General features: G+C 42.3%; 1 protein-coding gene across 11 annotated transcripts in view; it reads right to left on the bottom strand.

Annotated features, from left to right (window-relative positions):
- THEM4 (thioesterase superfamily member 4) overlaps nt 1–23,261 on the bottom strand; it is a 62,068-nt gene that overhangs the window by 35,286 nt on the left and 3,521 nt on the right. Inside the window, exons 2-3 of one of the 11 annotated variants that reach the window (XM_033196047.1) lie at nt 10,298–10,573; nt 7,889–8,007 (exon numbers count right to left, since the gene is read on the bottom strand). The exons of 6 other annotated variants lie outside the window; for them this stretch is intronic. Coding sequence is in view for 1 of the 5 variants with exons in the window: in XM_033196043.1 (XP_033051934.1) it covers nt 10,298–10,336 (39 nt within the window). In the remaining 4 variants the exon portion in view is untranslated. Of the gene's footprint in view, nt 1–7,555; nt 7,605–7,888; nt 8,008–10,297; nt 10,574–23,261 lie in introns of those variants that run through there. 4 more of the 11 variants (XM_033196043.1, XM_033196048.1, XM_033196050.1 and 1 more) reach the window with 4 other exon arrangements.

Genomic DNA, 23,261 nt, shown 5'->3' with positions numbered 1-23,261 from the left:
CCCTTCCTTCTTTTGCAGCTGGGAGGTGGAAAGCCTCAGACAAGTTTTCAAGCCCATCTTGCCCTCCACCTGGAAACAGACTCGGGGCTATTGGAAGGCCAGGGTGGGAGTGAGACCAGTCCTTCAGTTTGCATGGGAGCTGGGTGAGGCCTGTGACTGCCAGTTTTCCCCAGCTTCCCTGACAACCTGTATGACTCAGCAGAGGCAGCCATAATTCTTCTAGGTATACAACTCCAGTGACCTGGGAATCTCACCCCCATCCCCCACAACAGCCACAGCAAGATTCCTCCAAGGAGAATCTGAGCTCAGATGTGCCTAGCCCCAGCCCTACGTGATGGTCCTTCCCTATCTACCCTGGTAGCAGAAGACAAAGGGCATATACTCTTGGGAGTTCGAGGGCCCCGCCCACCACCAGTCCCTCTCCACACTACTACAGCTGATGCTTTCTGGAAAGTGCAACCTCTTGGCAGGAGGCCAACCAGCACAAAAGTAGAGCATTAAACCAAAGCTAAGAACCCTCACAGAGTCCACTGCACCCTCTGCCACCTCCACCAGAACAGGCTCTGGTATTCATGGCTGGGAGACCCACAGACAGCTCACATCACAGGACTCTGTGCAGACAACTCCTAGTACCAACCCAGAGCTGGGCAGACTTGCTGGATGGCCAGACCCAGAAAACAGACAACAATCACTCCAGTTTGGCTCACAGGAAGTCACATCCACAGGAAAAGCAGGAGAGTACTACATCAATGGAACACTCTGTGGGACACAAAAATCTGAACAATAGCCTTCAGCCCTAGACCTTCCCTTTGACAGAGCCTACCTACCTACCCAAATGAGAAGGAACCAGAAAACCTACCCTGGTAATATGACAAAACAAGGCCTGTCAACACCCCCTAAAAATCACACTAGTTCACCGGCAATGGATACAAACCAAGAAGAAATCCCTGATTTCCCTGAAAAAGAATTTAGGAGGTTAGCTATTAAGGCAATCAGGGAGATACCAGAGAAAGGCAAAGCCCAATGCAAGGAAATCCAAAAAATGATACAAGAGGTAAAGAGAGGGCCGGGTGTGGTGGCTCAAGCCTGTAATCTCAGCACTTTGGGAGGCCAAGGTGGGCAGATCACAAGATCAAGAGATCGAGACCATCCTGGCCAACATGGTGAAACCCCATCTCTACTAAAAATACAAAAATTAGCTGGGTGTGGTGGCGCACGCCTGTAGTCCCAGCTACTCGGGAGGCTGAGGCAGGAGAATGGCTTGAACCTGGGAGGTGGAGGTTGCAGTGAGTCGAGATTGTGCCCCTGCACTCCAGCCTGGGTGACAGAGTGAGACTTCGTCAAAAAATAAAAATAAAAATAATAAAAAGAAGTGAAGAGAGAAATATTCAAGGAAATAGATAGCTTAAAGAAAAAACAATATAAAATTCAGGAAATTCTGGACACACTTTTAGAAATGCAAATTAACCTAATCCAACAAAGAGAAAGAAAAAATAGCAAGAAAATATGAACAAAGCCTCCGAGAAGTCTGGGATTTTGTTAAACTACCAAACCTAAGAACAATCAGTGTTCCTGAGGAAGAGGACAATTCTAAAAGCTTGGAAAACATATCTGGGGAATAATTGAGGAAAACTTCCCTGGTCTTGCTAGAGATCTAGACATGCAAATACAAGAAGCACAAAGAGCACCTGGGAAATTCCTCACAAAAAGACCTGCACCCAGGCACATTGTCATCAGGTTATCCGAAGTTAAGACAAAGGAAAGAATCTTAAGACCTGTGAGACAGAAGCACCAGGTAACCTATAAAGGAAAATCTAGCAGTTTAACAGCAGATTTATCAGCAGAAACCCTGCAAGCCAGAAGGAATTGGGGCCCTATCTTCAGCCTCCTCAAACAAAACAATTATCAGCCAAGAATTTTGTATCCAGTGAAACTAAGTATCATATAGGAAGGAAAGAACAGTCCTTTTCAGACAAACAAATGCTGAGAGAATTTGCCATTTCCAAGCCACCATTGCAAGAACTGCTGAAAGGAGCTCTAAATCTTGAAACTAATCCCAGAAACATGTCAAAACAGAACCTCTTTAAAGCATAAATCACACAGGACCTATAAAACAAAAATACAAGTTAAAAAGCAAAAACAAAAAAACAAACAAAAAAACCCAAAGTACACAGGCAACAAAAAGCACAATCAACACAATGGTACCTCACATTTCAATAATAAATTGAATGTAAATGGCCTAAGTGCTCCACTTAAAAGATGCAGAACTGCAGAATGGATAAGAACTCAACCACCAACTACATGCTGCCTTCAAGAGACTCACCTAACACATAAAGACTCAAATACAGGGGTGGAAAAAGGCATTTCATGCAAATGGACACCAAAAGCAAGCAGAGATAGGTAGCTATTCTTACATCAGACAAAACAAACTTTAAAGCAACAGCGGTCAAAAAAGACAAAGAGGGACAGTATATAACCGTAAAAGGCCTTGCCCAAAAGGAAAATATCACAATCCTAAATATATATGCACCTAACACTGGAGCTCCCAAATTTATAAAATAATTACTAATAGACCTAAGAAATGAGATAGACAACAAAATAATAGTGGGGGACTTCAATACTCCACTGACAGCTGCTAGGGCTAAGCCCCAAATCTGGCCATAAACTGGCCCCAAAACTGGCCATAAACAAAATCTCTGCAGCACTGTGACATATTCGTGATGGCCATGATGCCCACACTGAAGGTTGTGGGTTTACCGGAATGAGGTCAAAGAACACCTGGCCCAACCAGGGCGGAAAACTGCTTAAAGGTGTTCTTAAGCCACAAATGATAACATGAGCGATCTGTGCCTTAAGGACATGTTCCTGCTGCAGATAACTAGCCAGAGCCCAGCCCTTTGTTTCCCGTAAGGAATACTTTTAGTAAACCTATAATCTATAGAAACAATGCTTATCACTGGCTTGCTGTCAATAAATATGTGAATAAATCTCTATTCGGGGCGCTCAGCTCTGAAGGCTGTGAGACCCCTGATTTCCCACTCTACACCCTATATTTCTGTGTGTGTGTCTTTAATTCCTCTAGCGCCGCTGAGTTAGGGACTCCACAACTGAGTTGGTCTTGGCAGACAGCACTAGACAAGTCATCAAGACAGAAAGTCAACAAAGAAACAATGGATTTAAACTATACCTTGGAACAAAGCGACTTAACAGATATATACAGAACATTTCATCTGACAACCACAGAATACATATTCAGTTTGATAGTGCATGGAACTTTCTCCAAGACAGATCATGATAGGCCATAAACAAGCCTCCATAAATTTAAGAAAATTGAAATTATATCAAGCACTCTCTCAGACCATAGTGGAATAAGACTAGAAATCAACTCCAAAAAGAACCTTCAACACCATGCAAATAGGCCAGGCGCAGTGGCTCACAACTGTAATCCCAGCACTTTGCGAGGCTGAGGCCGGAGGATCACCTGAGGTCAGGAGTTCGAGACTAGCCTGACCAACATGGCAAAACCCCATCTCTACTAAAAATACAAAAATCAGCCGGGAGTGGTGGCATGCGCCTGTAATCCCAGCTACTCAGGAGACTGAGGCAGGAGAACTGCTTGAACCCAGGAGGCAGAAGTTGCAGTGAGCTGAGATCACGCCACTGCACCCCAGCCTGGGCAACAAGAGCGAAACTCTGTCTCAGAAAACAACAACACAACAACAACAACAACACCTGCTCCTGAATGAGCTTCGGGTCAAAAACGACATCAAGATGGAAATTTTAAAAATTCTTCAAACTGAATGACAATAATGACACAACCTATCAAAACCTCTGGGATATAGCTAAGGCAATGCTAAGAGGAAAGTTCATAGCCCTAAACGCCTACCTCAAAAAGTCTGAAAGAGCACAAACAGACAATCTAAGGTCACAGCTCAAGGAACTAGAGAAACAAGAACAAACCAAACCCAAACTCAGCAGATGAAAGGAAATAACTAAGATCAGAGCAGAACTAAATGAAACTGAAACAAACAATATAAAAGATAAATGAAACAAAAAACTGGTTCTTTGAAAAGATAAATAAAATTGATAGACCATTAGCAAGATTAACCAAGAAGAGAGAAAATCCAAATAACCTCACTAAGAAATGAAACAGGAGATGTTACAACTGACACCACGAAATACAAAAGATCAAGGCTACTATGAACATCTTTACACACATAAACTAGAAAACCTAGAAGAGATGGGTAAATTCCTGGAAAAATACAGTCCAACTAGCTTAAATCAGGAAGAATTAGATATCCTGAACGGACCAATAACAAGCAGCGAGATTGAAATAGTAATTTAAAAATTACCAACAACAACAAAAAAGTCCAGGACAAGATGGATTCACAGCAGAACTCTACGAGACATTCAAAGAAGAACTGGTACCAATCCTTTAGACACTATTCCACAAGAGAGAGAAAGAAGGAACCCTCCCTTATTCATTCTATGAAGCCAGCATCACCCTAATACCAAAACCAGGAAAGAACATAACCAAAAAAGAAAACTACAGACTGATATCCTTGATGAACATAAGATGCTAAAATCCTAATACAAAATGCTAGCTAACCGAATCCAACAACATACCAAAAAGATAATCTGCCATAATCAAGTGGGTTTCATACCAGGGATACAGGCACTGTTTAATGTATGCAAGTCAATAAATGTGATAACGCTACATAAACAATTAAAAACAAAAATCACATGATCATCTCAATAGATGCAAAAAAGGCATTCAACAAAATCCAGGATCCCTTTATGATTAAAGCCCTCAGCAAAACTGGCATACAAGGGACATATCTTAATGTAATAAAAGCCATCTATGACAAACCCACAGCCAACATAATACTGAATGGGGAAAAGTTGAAAGCATTCCCTCTGAGAACGGAAACAAGACAAAGGATGCCCACTCTCACCACTCCTCTTCAACTGGAGGAGTCCTGGCCAAAGCAATCAGACAACAGAAATAAAGGGCATCCAAATTGGTAAAGTGGAAGTCTAACCATCCTGTTTGATTGTTTACCTTGCAAACCCTAAGAATTCCTCCAGAAAGCTCCCTGAACTCATAAAAGTATTCAGCAAAGTTTCTGGATACAAGATTTTTTTTTTTTTTTTGAGACAGATTTTTGCTCTTGCTGTCCAGGCTGGAGTGCAATGGCACGATCTCAGCTCACCACAACCTCCACCTCCCGGGTTCAAGCAATTCTCCTGCCTCAGCCTCCCGAGTAGCTGGGATTACAGGCATGTGCCACCATGCCTGGCTAATTTCTGTATTTTTAGTAGAGACGGGGTTTCTCCATGTTGGTCAGGCTGGTCTCAAACTCCTGACCTCAGGTGATCCACCCTCTTCCGCCTCCCAAAGTGCTGGGATTACAGGCGTGAGCCACTGCGCCCGGCCACCGGATACAAGATTAATGTACACAAATCAGTAGCTCTTCTATACACCAACAGCAACCAAGCAGAAAATGAAATCAAGAACTCAACCCATTTTACAATAGCTGCAAAAAATATAAAATACTTAGGAATATACCTAACAAAGGAGTTGAAAGACCTCTACAAGGAAAACTACAAAACACTGCTGAAAGAAATCATAGATGACACAAACAAATGGAAACACATCCCATGATCATGGATGGGTAGAATCAATATTGTGAAAATGACTATACTGCCAAAAGCAGTCTACAAATTCAATGCAATCCCCATCAAATATCACCATCATTCTTCACAGAGTTAGAAAAAACAATTCTAAAATTCATATGGAACCAAAAAAGAATCCACATAGCCAAAGCAAGACTAAGCAAAAAGAACAAATCTGGAGGCATCACACTACCTGATTTCAAACTATACTATAAAGCCATAGTCACCAAAACAGCATGGCACTGGTATAAAAACAGGCACATATGGCTGGGCACGGTGGCTCAAGCCTGTAATCCCAGCACTTTGGGAGGCCAAGACGGGCGGATCACGAGGTCAGGAGATCGAGACCATCCTGGCTAACATGGTGAAACCCCGTCTCTACTAAAAAATACAAAAAACTAGCCAGGCGAGGTGGCGGGTGCCTGTAGTCCCAGCTACTCGGGAGGCTGAGGCAGGAGAATGGCGTGAACCCAGGAGGCAGAGCTTATAGTGAGCTGAGATCCGGCCACTACACTCCAGCCTGGGCCACGGAGCGAGACTCCATCTCAATAAAAAAAAAAAAAAAAAAAAAAAAAAAAAAAAAACAGGCACATAGACCAGTGGAACAGCATAGAGAACCCAGAAATAAACCCAAATACTTACAGCCAACTGATCTTCGATAAAGCAAACAAAAACATAAAGTGGGGAATGGACACTCTTTTCAACAAATGGTCTGGGATAACTGGCTAGCCACATGTAAGGAATAAAACTGGATTGTCACATCTCACCTTATACAAAAATCAACTCATGATGGATTAAGGACTTAAACCTAAGACCTACAACTATAAAGATTCTAGAAGATAACACTGGAAAAACCCTTCTAGACTTTGGCTTGGGCAAAGATTTTATGACCAAGTACCCAAAAGCAAATATAATAAAAACAAAGATAAATAGCTGGGACTTTAATTAAACTAAAGAGCTTTTGGATAGCAAAAGGAACAGTCAGCAGAGTAAACAGACAACGCACAGAATGGGAGAAAATCTTCACAATCTATACATCTGACAAAGGACAATATCCAGAATCTACAACGAACTCAAATAGATCAGTATAAGAAAAAAAATCCCATCAAAAAGTGGGCTACGGACATGAATAGACAATTCTCAAAAGATATAAAAATGGCCAACAAACATATGAAAAAATGCTCAACATCACTAATGATCAGGGAAATGCAAATCAAAACCACAATGTGATACCACCTTACTCCTGCAAGAATGGCCATAATAAAAAAAATAAAAAAACAGTAGATGTTGGCGTGGATGCAGTGATCAAGGAACATTTCTGCACTGCTGGTGGGAATGTAAACTAGTACAGCTGCTATGGAAAACAGTGTGGAAAAGAAGTCATTATTTGAAAAAGATACTTGCACATGCATGTTTGTAGCAGCATCATTCACAATTGCAAAATCATGGAACCAACCCAAATGCCCAACGCAAAATTGTGGAACCAACCCAAATTTGCAGTGACCTGGATGAGACTGGAGACGATTATTCTAAGTGAAGTAACTCAGGAATGGAAAACCAAACATTGTATGTTCTCACTTACATGTGAGAGCTAAGCTATGAGGATGCAAAGGCATAAGAATGATACAATGGACTTTGGGGACTTGGGTGGAAGAATGGGAAGGGGATGAAGGATAAAAGACTATAAATATGGTGCAGTGTATACTGCTCGGGTGATGGGTGCACCAATATCTCACAAATCACTAGTGTAAAGAACTTATTCATGTAACCAAATACCACCTGTACCTGAATAACTTATGGGAAAATAAAATTAAAAAATAAAAACTAAACAAAACAAATCAAAACAAAAGTCTACAGAAGCCGAGGCATGGTGGCATACCTTTAGTCCCAGAACTTTGGGGGTGCCGAGGCGGGTGGATCACTTGAGGTCAGGAGTTTGAGACCAGCCTGGCCAAAATGATGAAATCCCATCTCTACAAAAAATACAAAAATTAGCTGGGTGTGATGGTGTGTGCCTGTGGTCTCAGCTACTTGAGAGGCTGAGGAACGAGAATTACTTAAACTGGGGAGGTGGAGGTTGCAGTGAGCCAAGACTGCACCACTGCACTCCAGTTCGGGCAACAGAGTGAGATTCTGTCTCAAAAACAAACAAAAAATTCTACAGAATAAAAGCCTCCTGGCTGAACAAAAGCAAGTCCTGACTTTGGAGTACCAGAGGGTTGGGGATACATGATCAGGGTTGAAACCACTTTGCCCTTAGCCCAGGATTTGTAATTTTTTTCCCTATTTTTTTTTAATTGGCTCATCCTTTCAGAATCCAGTTCAGAAAATCTGGGAAAGAAAGAAAAGAAAAAGTTTTAAACCCACCCATCTCTCCCTCTTAAAATAACTAAGGGCAAATTTTCTTTCCTCCAAATTTTTAAAATATAATTTTTCCTAATATACTTGTAAACTCAGTAAAAACAAAAACAAACAAAATTTTAAAAATCCCACAGTTTTGCTTTCTGCTTTTACCACTTGAAATTATTTAGTGCTCACTTTCTCCATAATATCAGTTACCACCATTTTCAACAGCAGAAAAATAGTCCATTAAACTGATATACTACATAATTAGCCATTAAGGTAGACATTTAAATTATTTCCAATCTTTTGCTGCTCTAAATGAAAATGTCCACTAGAACGTTATGAATATAGCTTTTCCTCTATTTTGGATTATTTCCTTGGAATCTAGTCCTGATTATGTAACTTTTAAAGAACATGAATCTAGAAGTAACCCAACAAAGACAATTCATCACAGATTACTATGTATTGACCAAAACATGTCAACTGAGAGGCAGAATGGTATGTATAAGCTTTGGAGTTACGAATTTGAACTTATCTCATTAGCCACTGGTCTCACCTCAAACAAGCAACTCTAGGATCCATCAGTTCCACTGTCCTTTTGTGGACCGTGATATAGAACTAATTAAATGCTTTTAGGAATTAGAATGACTCCCTTAACTGTGGGTTCTCCTAATTTTAACTTTGAAAGTCTGGGATTCAGCAAAATCCAAGAAACTTTTTTTGAGCCCTACTATATGCCCTGGTTCTATGTGAGGGACAGGTAAGACACAGAGAAGACTTAGACCCTGCCTTCAAGTGTCAGCAGCCCTGGATGTGAAAAATACTATAAGAGAAGTAGATACAGGCATAGAAGGAGTGACTTTCAGGGAAAACTTTAAAATGATGGAGTGATTTCCTATGGATAAAAAGTTCATTAAAGAGAGAACAGGGGAGGGGGGCCTGCTCCAAGCAAAGACATAGGAGAGTGAAATAACCATATCACACTGGGGAACTGCTAGGATTTCAGCCTTCATATATGTAAGGTGGAAAGAGAGGAAGAGCAGCAAGATGTGAAGAACAAGAGGGATCACATCACAGGGCTTAGATTTCATCTTCTAGGTCAGTATTTCCAAAGACCAGCATGAAAAATGATTTTAGGTAGCACAAGGACAAAAATATATGTATTTTAAAATATAACAAAATATATTCATATATTATAAAAGGATATAAGTAGAAAACCCACGTGATTTTACCAATGTTATTACATAGGATTAAGTTAACTAAAGAAGTGGAGTCTTTTTTTTTTTTTTTTTTTTGAGACGGAGTCTCGCTCTGTCGCCCCGGCTGGAGTGCAGTGGCCGAATCTCAGCTCACTGCAAGCTCCGCCTCCCGGGTTTACGCCATTCTCCTGCCTCAGCCTCCGAGTAGCTGGGACTACAGGCGCCCGCCACCTCGCCTGGCTAGTTTTTTGTATTTTTTAGTAGAGACGGGGTTTCACCGTGTTAGCCAGGATGGTCTCGATCTCCTGACCTCGTGATTCGCCCGTCTCGGCCTCCCAAAGTGCTGGGATTACAGGCTTGAGCCACTGCACCCGGCCAAGAAGTGGAGTCTTTAAAGAATCATGAAAGTACTTGAATGATACAGCACCTTTTTCCTTTATGAGGAGACTTAAGGAGTTTTAAGCAAGGGAGTAATATGAACATAGGTTTTAGGAAGCTCCGTCTGATGTAATGAATGAATTAAAATGGTGAAATGCAATGGTAGGGAAACCAGTTAAAAGACTGTTGCAAAGGCCCAGGTTAGATATGGTCAGAATCTGAACTAGGTACTGAGTAATGAGAAGTAAAGTTTTAAGATAATTAGGACATTGGGACTGAGGGATGTGGGGAGTTACTGACTGGGAAACAGAAAGCAGAAGAGTCTTGAATGATTATCTAGAGCTGTGGCTTTGAAAACTAGGGTGAATAGAATGAAAAGAAAGATTTTTCTTAGTGTGCACATGTGGATCAGGAGAGAGAAAACAGGAGTGGAACTATTTTAGTTTGGCACGGGTTGAATTTGTTACTCCAGGACACTATAATAACGTAGAAATAGAAATAATAAAGCAAGGAGGTGAAAACTAAGTGATACCTGAAGTAAAGACAAAGCACAGATTACATATGAAGTAGAAATGTTTGGGACAACGATTATATTTTCTTGTCCTGAACAAAGGAAAGGTCTTGCTTGACCTTTGGTTATACATTTATAAAGCAGTAAGACAGTGAAGTAAAAAGAGCTCCCCAAAGAACCTCCCACTGACCTTTGACTGGGAGAATGGGGTGGAGCCACAGAAGTTCATGCCATTGGTAGAGGTGAGGAGCCCAGCCTCTTGAGTTCCTGTGTGGCAAAGTAGGAACAGGTCCCTCTTCCACTGCTGAGGTTTTTCTCTTTTTCCTTTTTCGCCCAATAAATTCCATTATTCTCACCCTTCTATGTGTCCATGAGTCTGATCTTTCCTGGTTGTGTGACAAGAACCCAATTTTTAGATGAATTGAGAAGAAAGTCCTACACCATCTTTGGCGCTCAAATGTGGGGCCTGAGGAAGTGAGATAGGAAATTAAAGAAAAATAAAATTAAAAAAGAGAAAAACAAGCTTTCTATATGAGGCTGACTCATCCCAAAGGCAGTAACAGGCAAAGCCCAGACCTGGATGAAGTCTCGATAACACTCTCAAAGAAGCCAGGGCTCAAAGGATGTGCTCTGGAGACTCTCCCAGCACTCCCTCAACAAGAGGATAAGAAAAAGTAAAGTTCCCCCTTGAACCCCATCCTCCTTCCGTATGATTGTATCTTGCTCCGCAAGTTTTATCAGTTTATAGACACCTGTTTTTTGTAACTAGTAACTTCCAGCATTCTGTTTTGTCTAAACAGCACAGTGAAGGTTATAAGACATGCCTGAGTAGGCCTAGGCTGCGGCCGTCTGGGCACCATAGCGAAGGTTATGAGATAAGCACTTGCAAGGCTCTTTTGAGCAAGTCTAGAAAACAGCCACCTGGGCTGCATAAGCAAGGGTCATATGTAATCCTGAATAATGCACCTGTCACAATTTGATTAACTGCCTTTGTTCTGCCTCTGTATCCTTGCTTTCACACCACTATGCTTTGTGCCACTGTAAGCTTGTTTCAAGCTAGCCCACCCCCTTTTAGAAATGTGTATAAAAGTCAAGTGCTGGCTCAAGCCTGTAATCCCAGCACTTTGGGAGGCCGAGACGGGAGGATCACGAGGTCAGGAGATCGAGACCATCCTGGCTAACACGGTGAAACCCCGTCTCTACTAAAAATACAAAAAACTAGCCGGGCGAGGTGGCGGGCGCCTGTAGTCCCAGCTACTCCGGAGGCTGAGGCAGGAGAATGGTGTAAACCCGGGAGGCGGAGCTTGCAGTAAGCTGAGATCCGGCCACTGCACTCCAGCCCGGGTGACAGAGCAAGACTCCGTCTCAAAAAAAAAAAAAGTCAAGTGCTGTCTTTGTTCTGGGCCTAGTTTTTGGATGTTAATGTGCTGGGTCTGAGTGCACTCAATAAAGTTCTCCTGTTTCACCCCGTGGCCTCTCCAGTCCTCCTTCATTCCCGCAACAGAAGGGCGAGTCAAATGGGGGCTCAAAACCTCTCACTTTTGTTTCTGAGCCTTTTTTGGTCTTATGGCATTCCTCTTCTTTTTGGGGGGACAGCAATGGCACCTATTTTTCCTTTTACAATACTGGAGGTGGTCCACACCCACCCCAATGGTCATGGGTGCACTCACAAGACAGTTGGGTGGGGTAGCTCCCTGTCCCCAATTCTTTACTGGCTGGGGTACATGGCAGTGTCTGCAGCATGTGTGTGTGGTGTCCAATGGCCACACAGGGCAGGAATGAGGCATAGCCACTGACCAGGCCCCATGGCACCAGCAAGGCTGGTTGGTGTTCCCCACCAGGTGCCTACAGAGTCTCCCCCTCCTCCCTCCAGGGAGTCTAGCTCTGTCCCACAGCAATTAAGCTCCTCTCTCTGGTGGAGGAACCATTTGCATAAGAATAAGAGGTTCTGGCGCGGAGCAAGATGGCCGAATAGGAACAGCTCCAGTCTCCAACTCCCAGCATGAGCGACACAGAAGACCGGGGATTTCTGCATTTTCAACTGAGGTACTGGGGTCATCTCACTGGGGAGTGCGGACAATCGGTGCTGGTCAGCTGCTGCAGCCAGACCAGCGAGAGCTGAAGCAGGGCGAGGCATCGCCTCACCTGGAAGCGCAAGGGGGAAGGGAATCCCTTTTCCTAGCCAGGGGAACTGAGACACACAACACCTGGAAAATCGGGTAACTCCCACCCCAATACTGCGCTTTAAGCAAACGGCACACCAGGAGATATATCCCACACCTGGCCGGGAGGGTCCCACGCCCACGGAGCCTCCCTCATTGCTAACACAGCAGTCTGCGGCCATCTAACCGCGAGGCAGCAGCCAGGCTGGGGGAGGGGCATCCACCATTGCTGAGGCTTAAGTAGGTAAACAAAGCCGCTGGGAAGCTCGAACTGCGTGGAGCTCACAGCAGCTCAAGGAAACCTGCCTGTCTCTGTAGACTCCACCTCTGGAGACAGGGCACAGCTAAAAAACAACAGGGGAAGCAGCAGAGGCCTGTGCAGACGTGAACGACTCTGTCTGACAGCTTTGAAGAGAGCAGGGGATCTCCCAACACGGAGGTTGAGATCTGAGAACGGACAGACTGCCTGCTCAAGTGGGTCCCTGACCCCTGAGTAGCCTAACTGGGAGACATCCCCCACTAGGGGCAGTCTGACACCCCACACCTCACAGGGTGGAGTACACCCCTGAGAGGAAGCTTCCAAAGAAGAATCAGACAGGTACACTCGCTGTTCAGCAATATTCTATCTTCTGCAACCTCTGCTGCTGATACCCAGGCAAACAGGGTCTGGAGTGGACCTCAAGCAATCTCCAACAGACCCATAGCTAAGGGTCCTGACTGTCAGAAGGAAAACTATCAAACAGGAAGGACACCTATACCAAAACCCCATCAGTACGTCACCATCATCAAAGACCAGAGACAGATAAAATCACAAAGATGGGGAAAAGCAGGGCAGAAAAGCTGGAAATTCAAAAAATAAGAGCGCATCTCCCCCTGCAAAGGAGCGCAGCCCATCGCCAGCAACGGATCAAAGCTGGTCAGAGAATGACTTTGACGAGATGAGAGAAGAAGGCTTCAGTCCATCAAACTTCTCAGAGCTAAAGGAGGAATTACGTACCCAGTGCAAAGAAACTAAAAATCTTGAAAAAAGAGTGAAGAATTGACAGCTAGACTAATTAATGCAGAGAAGGTCATAAACAAATGACAAAGATGAAAACCATGACACGAGAAATACGTGACAAATGCACAAGCTTCAGTAACCGACTTGATCAACTGGAAGAAAGAGTATCAGCGATTGAGGATCAAATGAATGAAATGAAGCGAGAAGAGAAACCAAAAGAACAAAGAGAAAAAAAGAAATGAACAAAGCCTGCAAGAAGTATGGGATTATGTAAAAAGACCAAATCTACGTCTGATTGGGGTGCCTGAAAGTGAGGGGGAAAATGGAACCAAGTTGGAAAACACTCTTCAGGATATCATCCAGGAGAACTTCCCCAACCTAGTAGGGCAGGCCAACATTCAAATCAGGAAATACAGAGAACGCCACAAAGATACTCCTCCAGAAGAGCAACTCCAAGACACATAATTGCCAGATTCACCAAAGTTGAAATGAAGGAAAAAATCTTAAGGGCAGCCAGAGAGAAAGGTCGGGTTACCCACAAAGGGAAGCCCATCAGACTAACAGCAGATCTCTCAGCAGAAACTCTACAAGCCAGAAGAGAGTGGGGGCCAATATTCAACGTTCTTAAAGAAAAGAATTTTCAACCCAGAATTTCATATCCAGCCAAACTAAGTTTCATCAGTGAAGGAGAAATAAAATCCTTTACAGATAAGCAAATGCTTAGAGATTTTGTCACCACCAGCCTGCCTTACAAGAGACCCTGAAGAAAGCCCTAAACATGGAAAGGAACAACCGGTACCAGCCATTGCAAAAACATGCCAAAATGTAAAGACCATCGAGGCTAGGAAGAAACTGCATCAACTAACGAGCAAAATAACCAGTTAATATCATAATGGCAGGATCAAGTTCACACATAACAATATTAACCTTAAATGTTAATGGACTAAATGCTCCAATTAAAAGACACAGACTGGCAAACTGGATAAAGAGTCAAGACCCATCAGTCTGCTGTATTCAGGAGACCCATCTCACATGCAGAGACATACATAGGCTCAAAATAAGGGATGGAGGAAGATCTACCAAGCAAATGGAGAACAAAAAAAAGCAGGGGTTGCAATCCTAGTCTCTGATAAAACAGACTTTAAACCATCAAAGATCAAAAGAGACAAAGAAGGCCATTACATAATGGTAAAGGGATCAATTCAACAGGAAGAGCTAACTATCCTAAATATATATGCACCCAATACAGGAGCACCCAGATTCATAAAGCAAGTCCTTAGAGACTTACAAAGAGACTTAGACTCCCATACAATAATAATGGGAGACTTCAACACTCCACTGTCAACATTAGACAGATCAACGAGACAGAAAGTTAACAAGGATATCCAGGAATTGAACTCATCTCTGCACCAAGCGGACCTAATAGACATCTATAGAACTCTCCACCCCAAATCAACAGAATATACATTCTTCTCAGCACCACATCGCACTTATTCCAAAATTGACCACATAATTGGAAGTAAAGCACTCCTCAGCAAATGTAAAAGAACAGAAATTATAACAAACTGTCTCTCAGACCACAGTGCAATCAAACTAGAACTCAGGACTAAGAAACTCAATCAAACCGCTCAACTACATGGAAACTGAACAACCTGCTCCTGAATGACTACTGGGTACATAACGAAATGAAGGCAGAAATAAAGATGTTCTTTGAAACCAATGAGAACAAAGATACAACATACCAGAATCTCTGGGACACATTTAAAGCAGTGTGTAGAGGGAAATTTATAGCACTAAATGCCCACAAGAGAAAGCAGGAAAGATCTAAAATTGACACTCTAACATCACAATTAAAAGAACTAGAGAGGCAAGAGCAAACACATTCAAAAGCTAGCAGAAGGCAAGAAATAACTAAGATCAGAGCAGAACTGAAGGAGATAGAGACACAAAAAACCCTCCAAAAATCATGAATCCAGGAGTTGGTTTTTTGAAAAGATCAACAAAATTGACAGACCGCTAGCAAGACTAATAAAGAAGAAAAGAGAGAGGAATCAAATAGACGCAATAAAAAATGATAAAGGGGATATCACCACCGACCCCACAGAAATACAAACTACCATCAGAGAATACTATAAACACCTCTACGCAAATCAACTAGAAAATCTAGAAGAAATGGATAATTCCTGGACACTTACACTCTCCCAAGACTAAACCAGGAAGAAGTTGAATCCCTGAATAGACCAATAGCAGGCTCTGAAATTGAGGCAACATTAATAGCCTACCCACCAAAAAAAGTCCAGGACCAGATGGATTCACAGCTGAATTCTACCAGAGGTACAAGGAGGAGCTGGTACCATTCCTTCTGAAACTATTCCAATCAATAGAAAAAGAGGAATCCTCCCTAACTCATTTTATGAGGCCAACATCATCCTGATACCAAAGCCTGGCAGACACAACAAAAAAGAGAATTTTAGACCAATATCCCTGATGAACATCGATGCAAAAATCCTCAATAAAATACTGGCAAACTGGATTCAGCAGCACATCAAAAAGCTTATCCACCATGATCAAGTGGGCTTCATCCCTGGGATGCAAGGCTGGTTCAACATTCGCAAATCAATAAACGTAATCCAGCATATAAACAGAACCAAAGACAAGAACCACATGATTATCTCAATAGATGCAGAAAAGGCTTTTGACAAAATTCAACAGCCCTTCATGCTAAAAACGCTCAATAAATTGGGTATTGATGGAACGTACCTCAAAATAATAAGAGCTATTTATGACAAACCCACAGCTAATATCATACTGAATGGGCAAAAACTGGAAAAATTCCCTTTGAAAACTGGCACAAGACAGGGATGCCCTCTCTCACCACTCCTATTCAACATAGTGTTGGAAGTTCTGGCTAGGGCAATCAGGCAAGAGAAAGAAATCAAGGGTATTCAGTTAGGAAAAGAAGAAGTCAAATTGTCCCTGTTTGCAGATGACATGATTGTATATTTAGAAAACCCCATTGTCTCAGCCCAAAATCTCCTTAAGCTGATAAGCAACTTCAGCAAAGTCTCAGGATACAAAATTAATGTGCAAAAATCACAAGCATTCTTATACACCATAACAGACAAACAGAGAGCCAAATCATGAATGAACTTCCATTCACAATTGCTTCAAAGAGAATAAAATACCTAGGAATCCAACTTACAAGGGATGTAAAGGACCTCTTCAAGGAGAACTACAAACCACTGCTCAGTGAAATCAAAGAGGACACAAACAAATGGAAGAACATACCATGCTCATGGATAGGAAGAATCAATATCGTGAAAATGGCCATACTGCCCAAGGTTATTTATAGATTCAATGCCATCCCCATCAAGCTACCAATGAGTTTCTTCACAGAATTGGAAAAAACTGCTTTAAAGTTCATATGGAACCAAAAAAGAGCCCGCATTGCCAAGACAATCCTAAGTCAAAAGGACAAAGCTGGAGGCATCACGCTACCTGACTTCAAACTATACTACAAGCTACAGTAACCAAAACAGCATGGTACTGGTACCAAAACAGAGATATAGACCAATGGAACAGAACAGAGTCCTCAGAAATAATACCACACATCTACAGCCATCTGATCTTTGACAAACCTGAGAGAAACAAGAAATGGGGAAAGGATTCCCTATTTAATAAATGGTGCTGGGAAAATTGGCTAGCCATAAGTAGAAAGCTGAAACTGGATCCTTTCCTTACTCCTTATACGAAGATTAATTCAAGATGGATTAGAGACTTAAATGTTAGACCTAATACCATAAAAACCCTAGAAGAAAATCTAGGTAGTACCATTCAGGACATAGGCATGGGCAAGGACTTCATGTCTAAAACACCAAAAGCAACAGCAGCAAAAGCCAAAATTGACAAATGGGATCTAATTAAACTAAAGAGCTTCTGCACAGCAAAAGAAACTACCATCAGAGTGAACAGGCAACCTACAGAATGGGAGAAAATTTTTGCAATCTACTCATCTGACAAAGGGCTAATATCCAGAATCTACAAAGAACTCAAACAAATTACAAGAAAAAAACAAACAACCCCATCAAAAAGTGGGCAAAGGATATGAACAGACATTTCTCAAAAGAAGACATTCATACAGCCAACAGACACATGAAAAAATGCTCATCATCACTCGCCATCAGAGAAATGCAAATCAAAACCACAATGAGATACCATCTCACACCAGTTAGAATGGCAATCATTAAAAATCAGGAAACAACAGGTGCTGGAGAGGATGTGGAGAAATAGGAACACTTTTACACTGTTGGTGGGACTGTAAACTAGTTCAACCATTATGGAAAACAGTATGGCAATTCCTCAAGGATCTAGAACTAGATGTACCATATGACCCAGCCATCCCACTACTGGGTATATACCCAAAGGATTATAAATCATGCTACTACAAGACACATGCACACGTATGTTTATTGCGGCACTATTCACAATAGCAAAGACTTGGAATCAACCCAAATGTCCATCTGTGACAGACTGGATTAAGAAAATGTGGCACATATACACCATGGAATACTATGCAGCCATAAAAAGGATGAGTTTGCATCCTTTGTAGGGACATGGATGCAGCTGGAAACCATCATTCTTAGCAAACTATCACAAGAAGAAAACCAAACACCGCATGTTCTCACTCATAGGTGGGAACTGAACAATGAGATCACTTGGACTCGGGAAGGGGAACATCACACACTGGGGCCTATCATGGGGAGGGGGGAGGGGGGAGGGATTGCATTGGGAGTTATACATGATATAAATGATGAATTGATGGGTGCTGACGAGTTGATGGGTGCAGCACACCAACATGGCACAAGTATACATATGTAACAAACCTGCACGTTATGCACATGTACCCTAGAACTTGAAGTATAATAAAATAAATAATAAATAATAAATAAATAATAAATAAATAATAAATAATAATAAATAAAAAGAAAATGTTCTTAAATTGATCATGGTAACGGTTGCACAACCCTGTGCATATATTAAAACCCATTAAATTTTGTACTTAAATTGGGTGATTGTGGAATAATATTGTTAATAATATGTCAATAAATATAAATATATTTTGTTTAAAAAAAAAAAAAAAGAGGTTCTTCCCCCAGGCATCCTTATCTCCTCTCCACCCCATAAGCAGTATACTTTTTTTTTTTTTTGAGACGGAGTCTCGCTCTGTCGCCCAGGCTGGAGTGCAGTCGCCGGATCTCAGCTCACTGCAAGCTCCGCCTCCCGGGTTTACGCCATTCTCCTGCCTCAGCCTCCCGAGTAGCTGGGACTACAAGCGCCCACCACCTCGCCCGGCTAGTTTTTTATATTTTTTAGTAGAGACGGGGTTTCACCGTGTTAGCCAGGATGGTCTCGATCTCCTGACCTTGTGATCCGCCCGTCTCGGCCTCTCAAAGTGCTGGGATTACAGGCTTGAGCCACCGCGCCCGGCCAAGCAGTATACTTTTAAAGGAGGTTTTCCTTTTCCTTTTGGAAGACGTTTTGCTCTGTTGAGAATGATGAGGATTACTGTTTATATTTTCTGTAGAGTTTTGTGAGAAAGGACTTGTGAGGTTAGTCTGTAGCCAATCTGTGTGTTTTGCATGTCTTTCTGTATGGTCCATAGCAAACTTTGCTGCAGGCCTCCATCTTGTTTTACGTCCTTGGGGGCGTGGCCTGTAACCCCATGGCATGGCTTTGTTTAGCCTGGTGAGGCCCAGATTCATCCTGGCTTAGGAAATGAGTCCTTTCTGGTTTGGTATCTGTATGTCCTTTTGCTATTTGTCAATTCCCCTGCCCTCTACCAACCACCTTGGATTTTCCTTTCTCTGAGCCTTTAAGTAAAGTTTGAAAGCCAGAAATACTGGCCGCTTGGTGGAGCTAAAGTTAGATAATAAGGGAGTTAAAATAATTTTCTTAAGGAGTGCTCAGCTTAATTAAAAGTGGATATCTAAGTTGTAATTATCTTCACAAGGCCTTTATGTTTTCCTTTTCTTGGACCTTGTTTTGCTGGAAAAAGTGTTTCTTTTCGGTCGACTGAGTTATTTTTCTCCATTTTGCCTTGCCACTTTTAATGCCCGCATGAGAGGGGAGACCTCTGTTTTCCTCATGGAACCCCAGGAATTAAAAGCAGATAGATCCCTCTCCCTGTGACGAAAGATCTTATGGCAACTGGGTTTTCTTCTGCCTGTCTGTGTAGTTATATATGTGTTGTGTGCGATGTCTATAAAAAGTGCTCTAATTAATTGACCTAAAGGAAGGTAAGTGCTTGGATCAACTATTTTTTTTAAAGGGAAGATAAAAGCTGTGGTACCTTTTAGTTTATGTGTCTTTAATCTTTGAAAAATAAAAACAGCCTCACAGATTATTGGTAAAATGTAGATGTTGTCAAAATATAAACAGATGGACTAAGTTATGCAGTTCAGTTACCAAGTTTGCTTAAAGAAGCAGTTACAAACTGCTTTTTGGTTTTTAAGAACTGTACAACTTTGAAAGGCCTGGGGACATATAAAACTAACCACATCCTTAATTATACTGGAAGGAGTCAAACCTTAGCAAAACAACTTACCAGGTTTTACATTAAACTTAAAAATTGCTAGGAGTTACCCACATGACATACAATTCAGACTACTTGAATTGTTTTAGGTAAGATAAAGCTGGCCAGGAGCAGTGACTCACACCTGTAATCCTAGCACTTAGGTCAGGAGTTCAAGATCAGCCTGGACAACATGGTGAAAACCTGTCTCTACTAAAAATACAAAAATTAGCCAGGCGTGGTAGCATGCACCTGTAATCCCAGCTACTTGGAGGCTGAGGCAGGAGAATCACTTGAACACAGGAGGTGGAGGCTGCCGTGAGCCGAGACTGCACTACTGCAGATAAGGCTAAAAGTTCAAACAAGTGGTAAAAAGATTGTAAGAATCTTTCAAAATTAATCTTATATTCAGTATGAAAATACTGACTAAATTAAAAAAGGTATTATATGGTTTTTCTGTAAACTGAGCATTGAAATAAAAGCACAACAAGGTACTCTTTTTTTTTTTTTTTTTTTTTTTGAGATGGAGTCTCACTCTGTCACCCAGGCTGGAGTGCAGTGGTGCAATCTTGGCTCACTGCAACCTCTGCCTCCTGGGTTCAAGAGATTTTTTTGTGCCTCAGCCTCCTGAGTAGTTGGGACTACAGGCATGTGCCATCACGCCTGGCTAGTTTTTGAATTTTAGTAAAGATGGGGTTTCATCACGTTGACCAGGCTGGTCTTAAACTCCTGACCTCAGGTGATTCACCTGCCTCAGCCTCCCAAAGTGCGGGGATTATAGGCATGAGCCACTGTCCTAAACTCAATTCCAAGCTTCAGGTCAAAGCCCTAGGAAAGGAAACTGGATCTAAGGGATCCAGAGGCAGATGATAACGGAAGTTAAATTGCACAGTGCAGGTGAGCATGGCTAATTCCTGCTGATTAAGCCAAGCCTCCCGTTTTATGGATAAAGGTTGTGCTAATATCCATGGCATAAATGACGTTTAGAGAACTCCCAGGTTACTGACAGTAGCGGGGATAGAGGCATACATGAGAGCGGATAATTCCTATTCTCCAGCACCTCCCTGCTTCATGGGTGCAAGCTGCTTTGGCACCCATGGGTGTCGCCCTGTCATGGTTGCCTGGACTTGGGGATAGAAGGACAGAGGAAAGAAAGAGGAACACCTCACTTTCCCTCCCTCACATACCCCAGGTATATGCTAGGAAGAGACAGTTGCTCCCCTCTTTCTAGATGAGTAGCCATCTATCTTCAGTTTGTACCCTTTTCGAATGCATCCTGAACCCCTGGGATTCCTTTGAAAAAAGAGAACCCTCTTTTCCTTTCTCCTCCTCTGTCCTCTCTTCACTGATAGGTAATTGTATCTCTACTACAGGACACTCCCCTCAGATGCATCCTCCAAACTGGGAAGAGTTAATTTCCCAAACCTTAAACTGGTTGGCATAGGATTCGGCTCAGGGAAAGGGAACCCAGAAGCCTGACATGCTGGCAAAAGGGCTTTTTTTTGTTTTTTTGTACTAGTGGGGCTTTTGGCCTCCCTCTCCCTGTACAAACTGCTAAAAGGCCTTGGGATTTCTGAGCTGTCCTTACCCCGGCCCTGTTTCGTTTTGATACATGTCTTCTAATAACCCAGTTTGTCTCTTCTTGCCTTCAGGCCATCAAACTCCAAACAGTCATGCAACCAGAGCCTTGGACAAGGGGCCTCTTTGCCAAGGACCCTCAGATAGGCCTCTGAGGGAGCTCTGACTGCCTTTACTCCAAAACAGCACCCCCTGTCAGCAGGAAGCAGTTAAGATAAGTCCTCATCCTTATCCTTATCCTAATGGCAGTTAAATGTATTTCTTTAGAGGGGGAATGAGACAACCAAGTATATAAAGGTATCCCTGGAGAATCTCTAACGGGCCTACACACCAGGAGAATAGGGTGGAGCCATGGAAGTTCGTGCTGTTTGCAGAAGGAAGGCGCCTCACCTCGTGAGTTCAGGTGGTGGGACAGGAGCCAGGTAATAGGCTTCCCTCTCACTCTGCTGAAAGTTTTTCTCTTTTTCCTTTTTTCACCCAGTAAATTCCAGTTTTCTCACCTTTCTATGTGTCCATGAGCCTAATCTTTCCTAGTCATGTGACAAGAACTCAGTTTTTAGTTGAACTGAGAAGAAAGTCTTACAATAGTAGGGCTTGTTAAGAAAAGTTATGACTCGGCCGGGCGCGGTGGCTCAAGCCTGTAATCCCAGCACTTTGGGAGGCCGAGACGGGCGGATCACGAGGTCCGGAGATCGAGACCATCCTGGCTAACACGGTGAAACCCCGTCTCTACTAAAAATACAAAAACTAGCCGGGCGAGGTGGCGGGCGCCTGTAGTCCCAGCTACTCGGGAGGCTGAGGCAGGAGAATGGCGTAAACCCGGGAGGCGGAGCTTGCAGTGAGCTGAGATCCGGCCACTGCACTCCAGTCCGGGCGACAGAGCGAGACTCCGCCTCAAAAAAAAAAAAAAAAAAAAAAAAAGAAAAGTTATGACTCTTTAAATGTGTCTTCTTTTTTGAGAGTAAGTTACTGAACCGAAAGCAGCATGATTTATAAAGCCTGTAAATACTAATACTTATTCTCAGCACAGATTACAAGGTACCAATATATAATTAAATAAATGAATTCATCTTTGTAAGATTAGCACATTTTTTTCCCCAATGTGCAAGATGGTACAGGATTAGTGACTAATCTGTATTCATTATTCTTTAAAAGAAAGCTACAGTAGCTTAATAGAAACACTATACTCATCTAAATTACTATTTGGTCTTTCAGTTCTTGTCAATACAGAGCTGTTCCCTCCTCTTTGTTCCTTTAGTACTTCATTATAGCACATAGTACATACTTATTTTAATTTTGCCATTTCATTCCTGCTAAATAAAATTATAGGAGGCCATTGGTTTCGTCTGAGCTTCTATACCAGGCCCAACAGACCAAACCAAATGGAGTTACTCATGCTGAAGTTCCACACCTTTAAGTGGAAATTAAGTTGCTTATCTAATCTTTTAGGAAGGAGAATGAGAGACAATAGCCAAATACCCAAACAAGCCAGTTTTAGCTGGCATGATAAGGGTGTCTCTCCTCTGCTTTAACCTTTACAAGGAAATTAACTTTGAAACCACCAATCTGCTTTTTTGTTCTGCTTTCTTTAGCCCCTTTGTGTCTCTAAAGCCAACCTCCTCTGCTCAGCGCATCAGAACGGTCATTCTATTTTATAGGAGGAAGTGTTGTTTGATTCTAGAGTTGCAAATAAAAGCCATGTAAGATCTTTAAACTAAATTTGTCATCTTATTTTTTGACAGTGCTGGCCAACATGGACAAAGGGACTAGAGGGACTTTGCTGACAACTCCTGAAATCCCTTGAGGCGTGCAACAGAGACAATGCCCATGTCTTTTGAGGCTC

This window comes from Trachypithecus francoisi, unplaced genomic scaffold (genome assembly GCF_009764315.1).
Source record: "Trachypithecus francoisi isolate TF-2019V2 unplaced genomic scaffold, Tfra_2.0 Lachesis_group5, whole genome shotgun sequence".
Taxonomy (NCBI): Eukaryota; Metazoa; Chordata; class Mammalia; order Primates; family Cercopithecidae; genus Trachypithecus; species Trachypithecus francoisi.
Note: the sequence above shows the minus strand (reverse complement) of the source record. Positions and strands in the feature narration are given on the sequence as shown.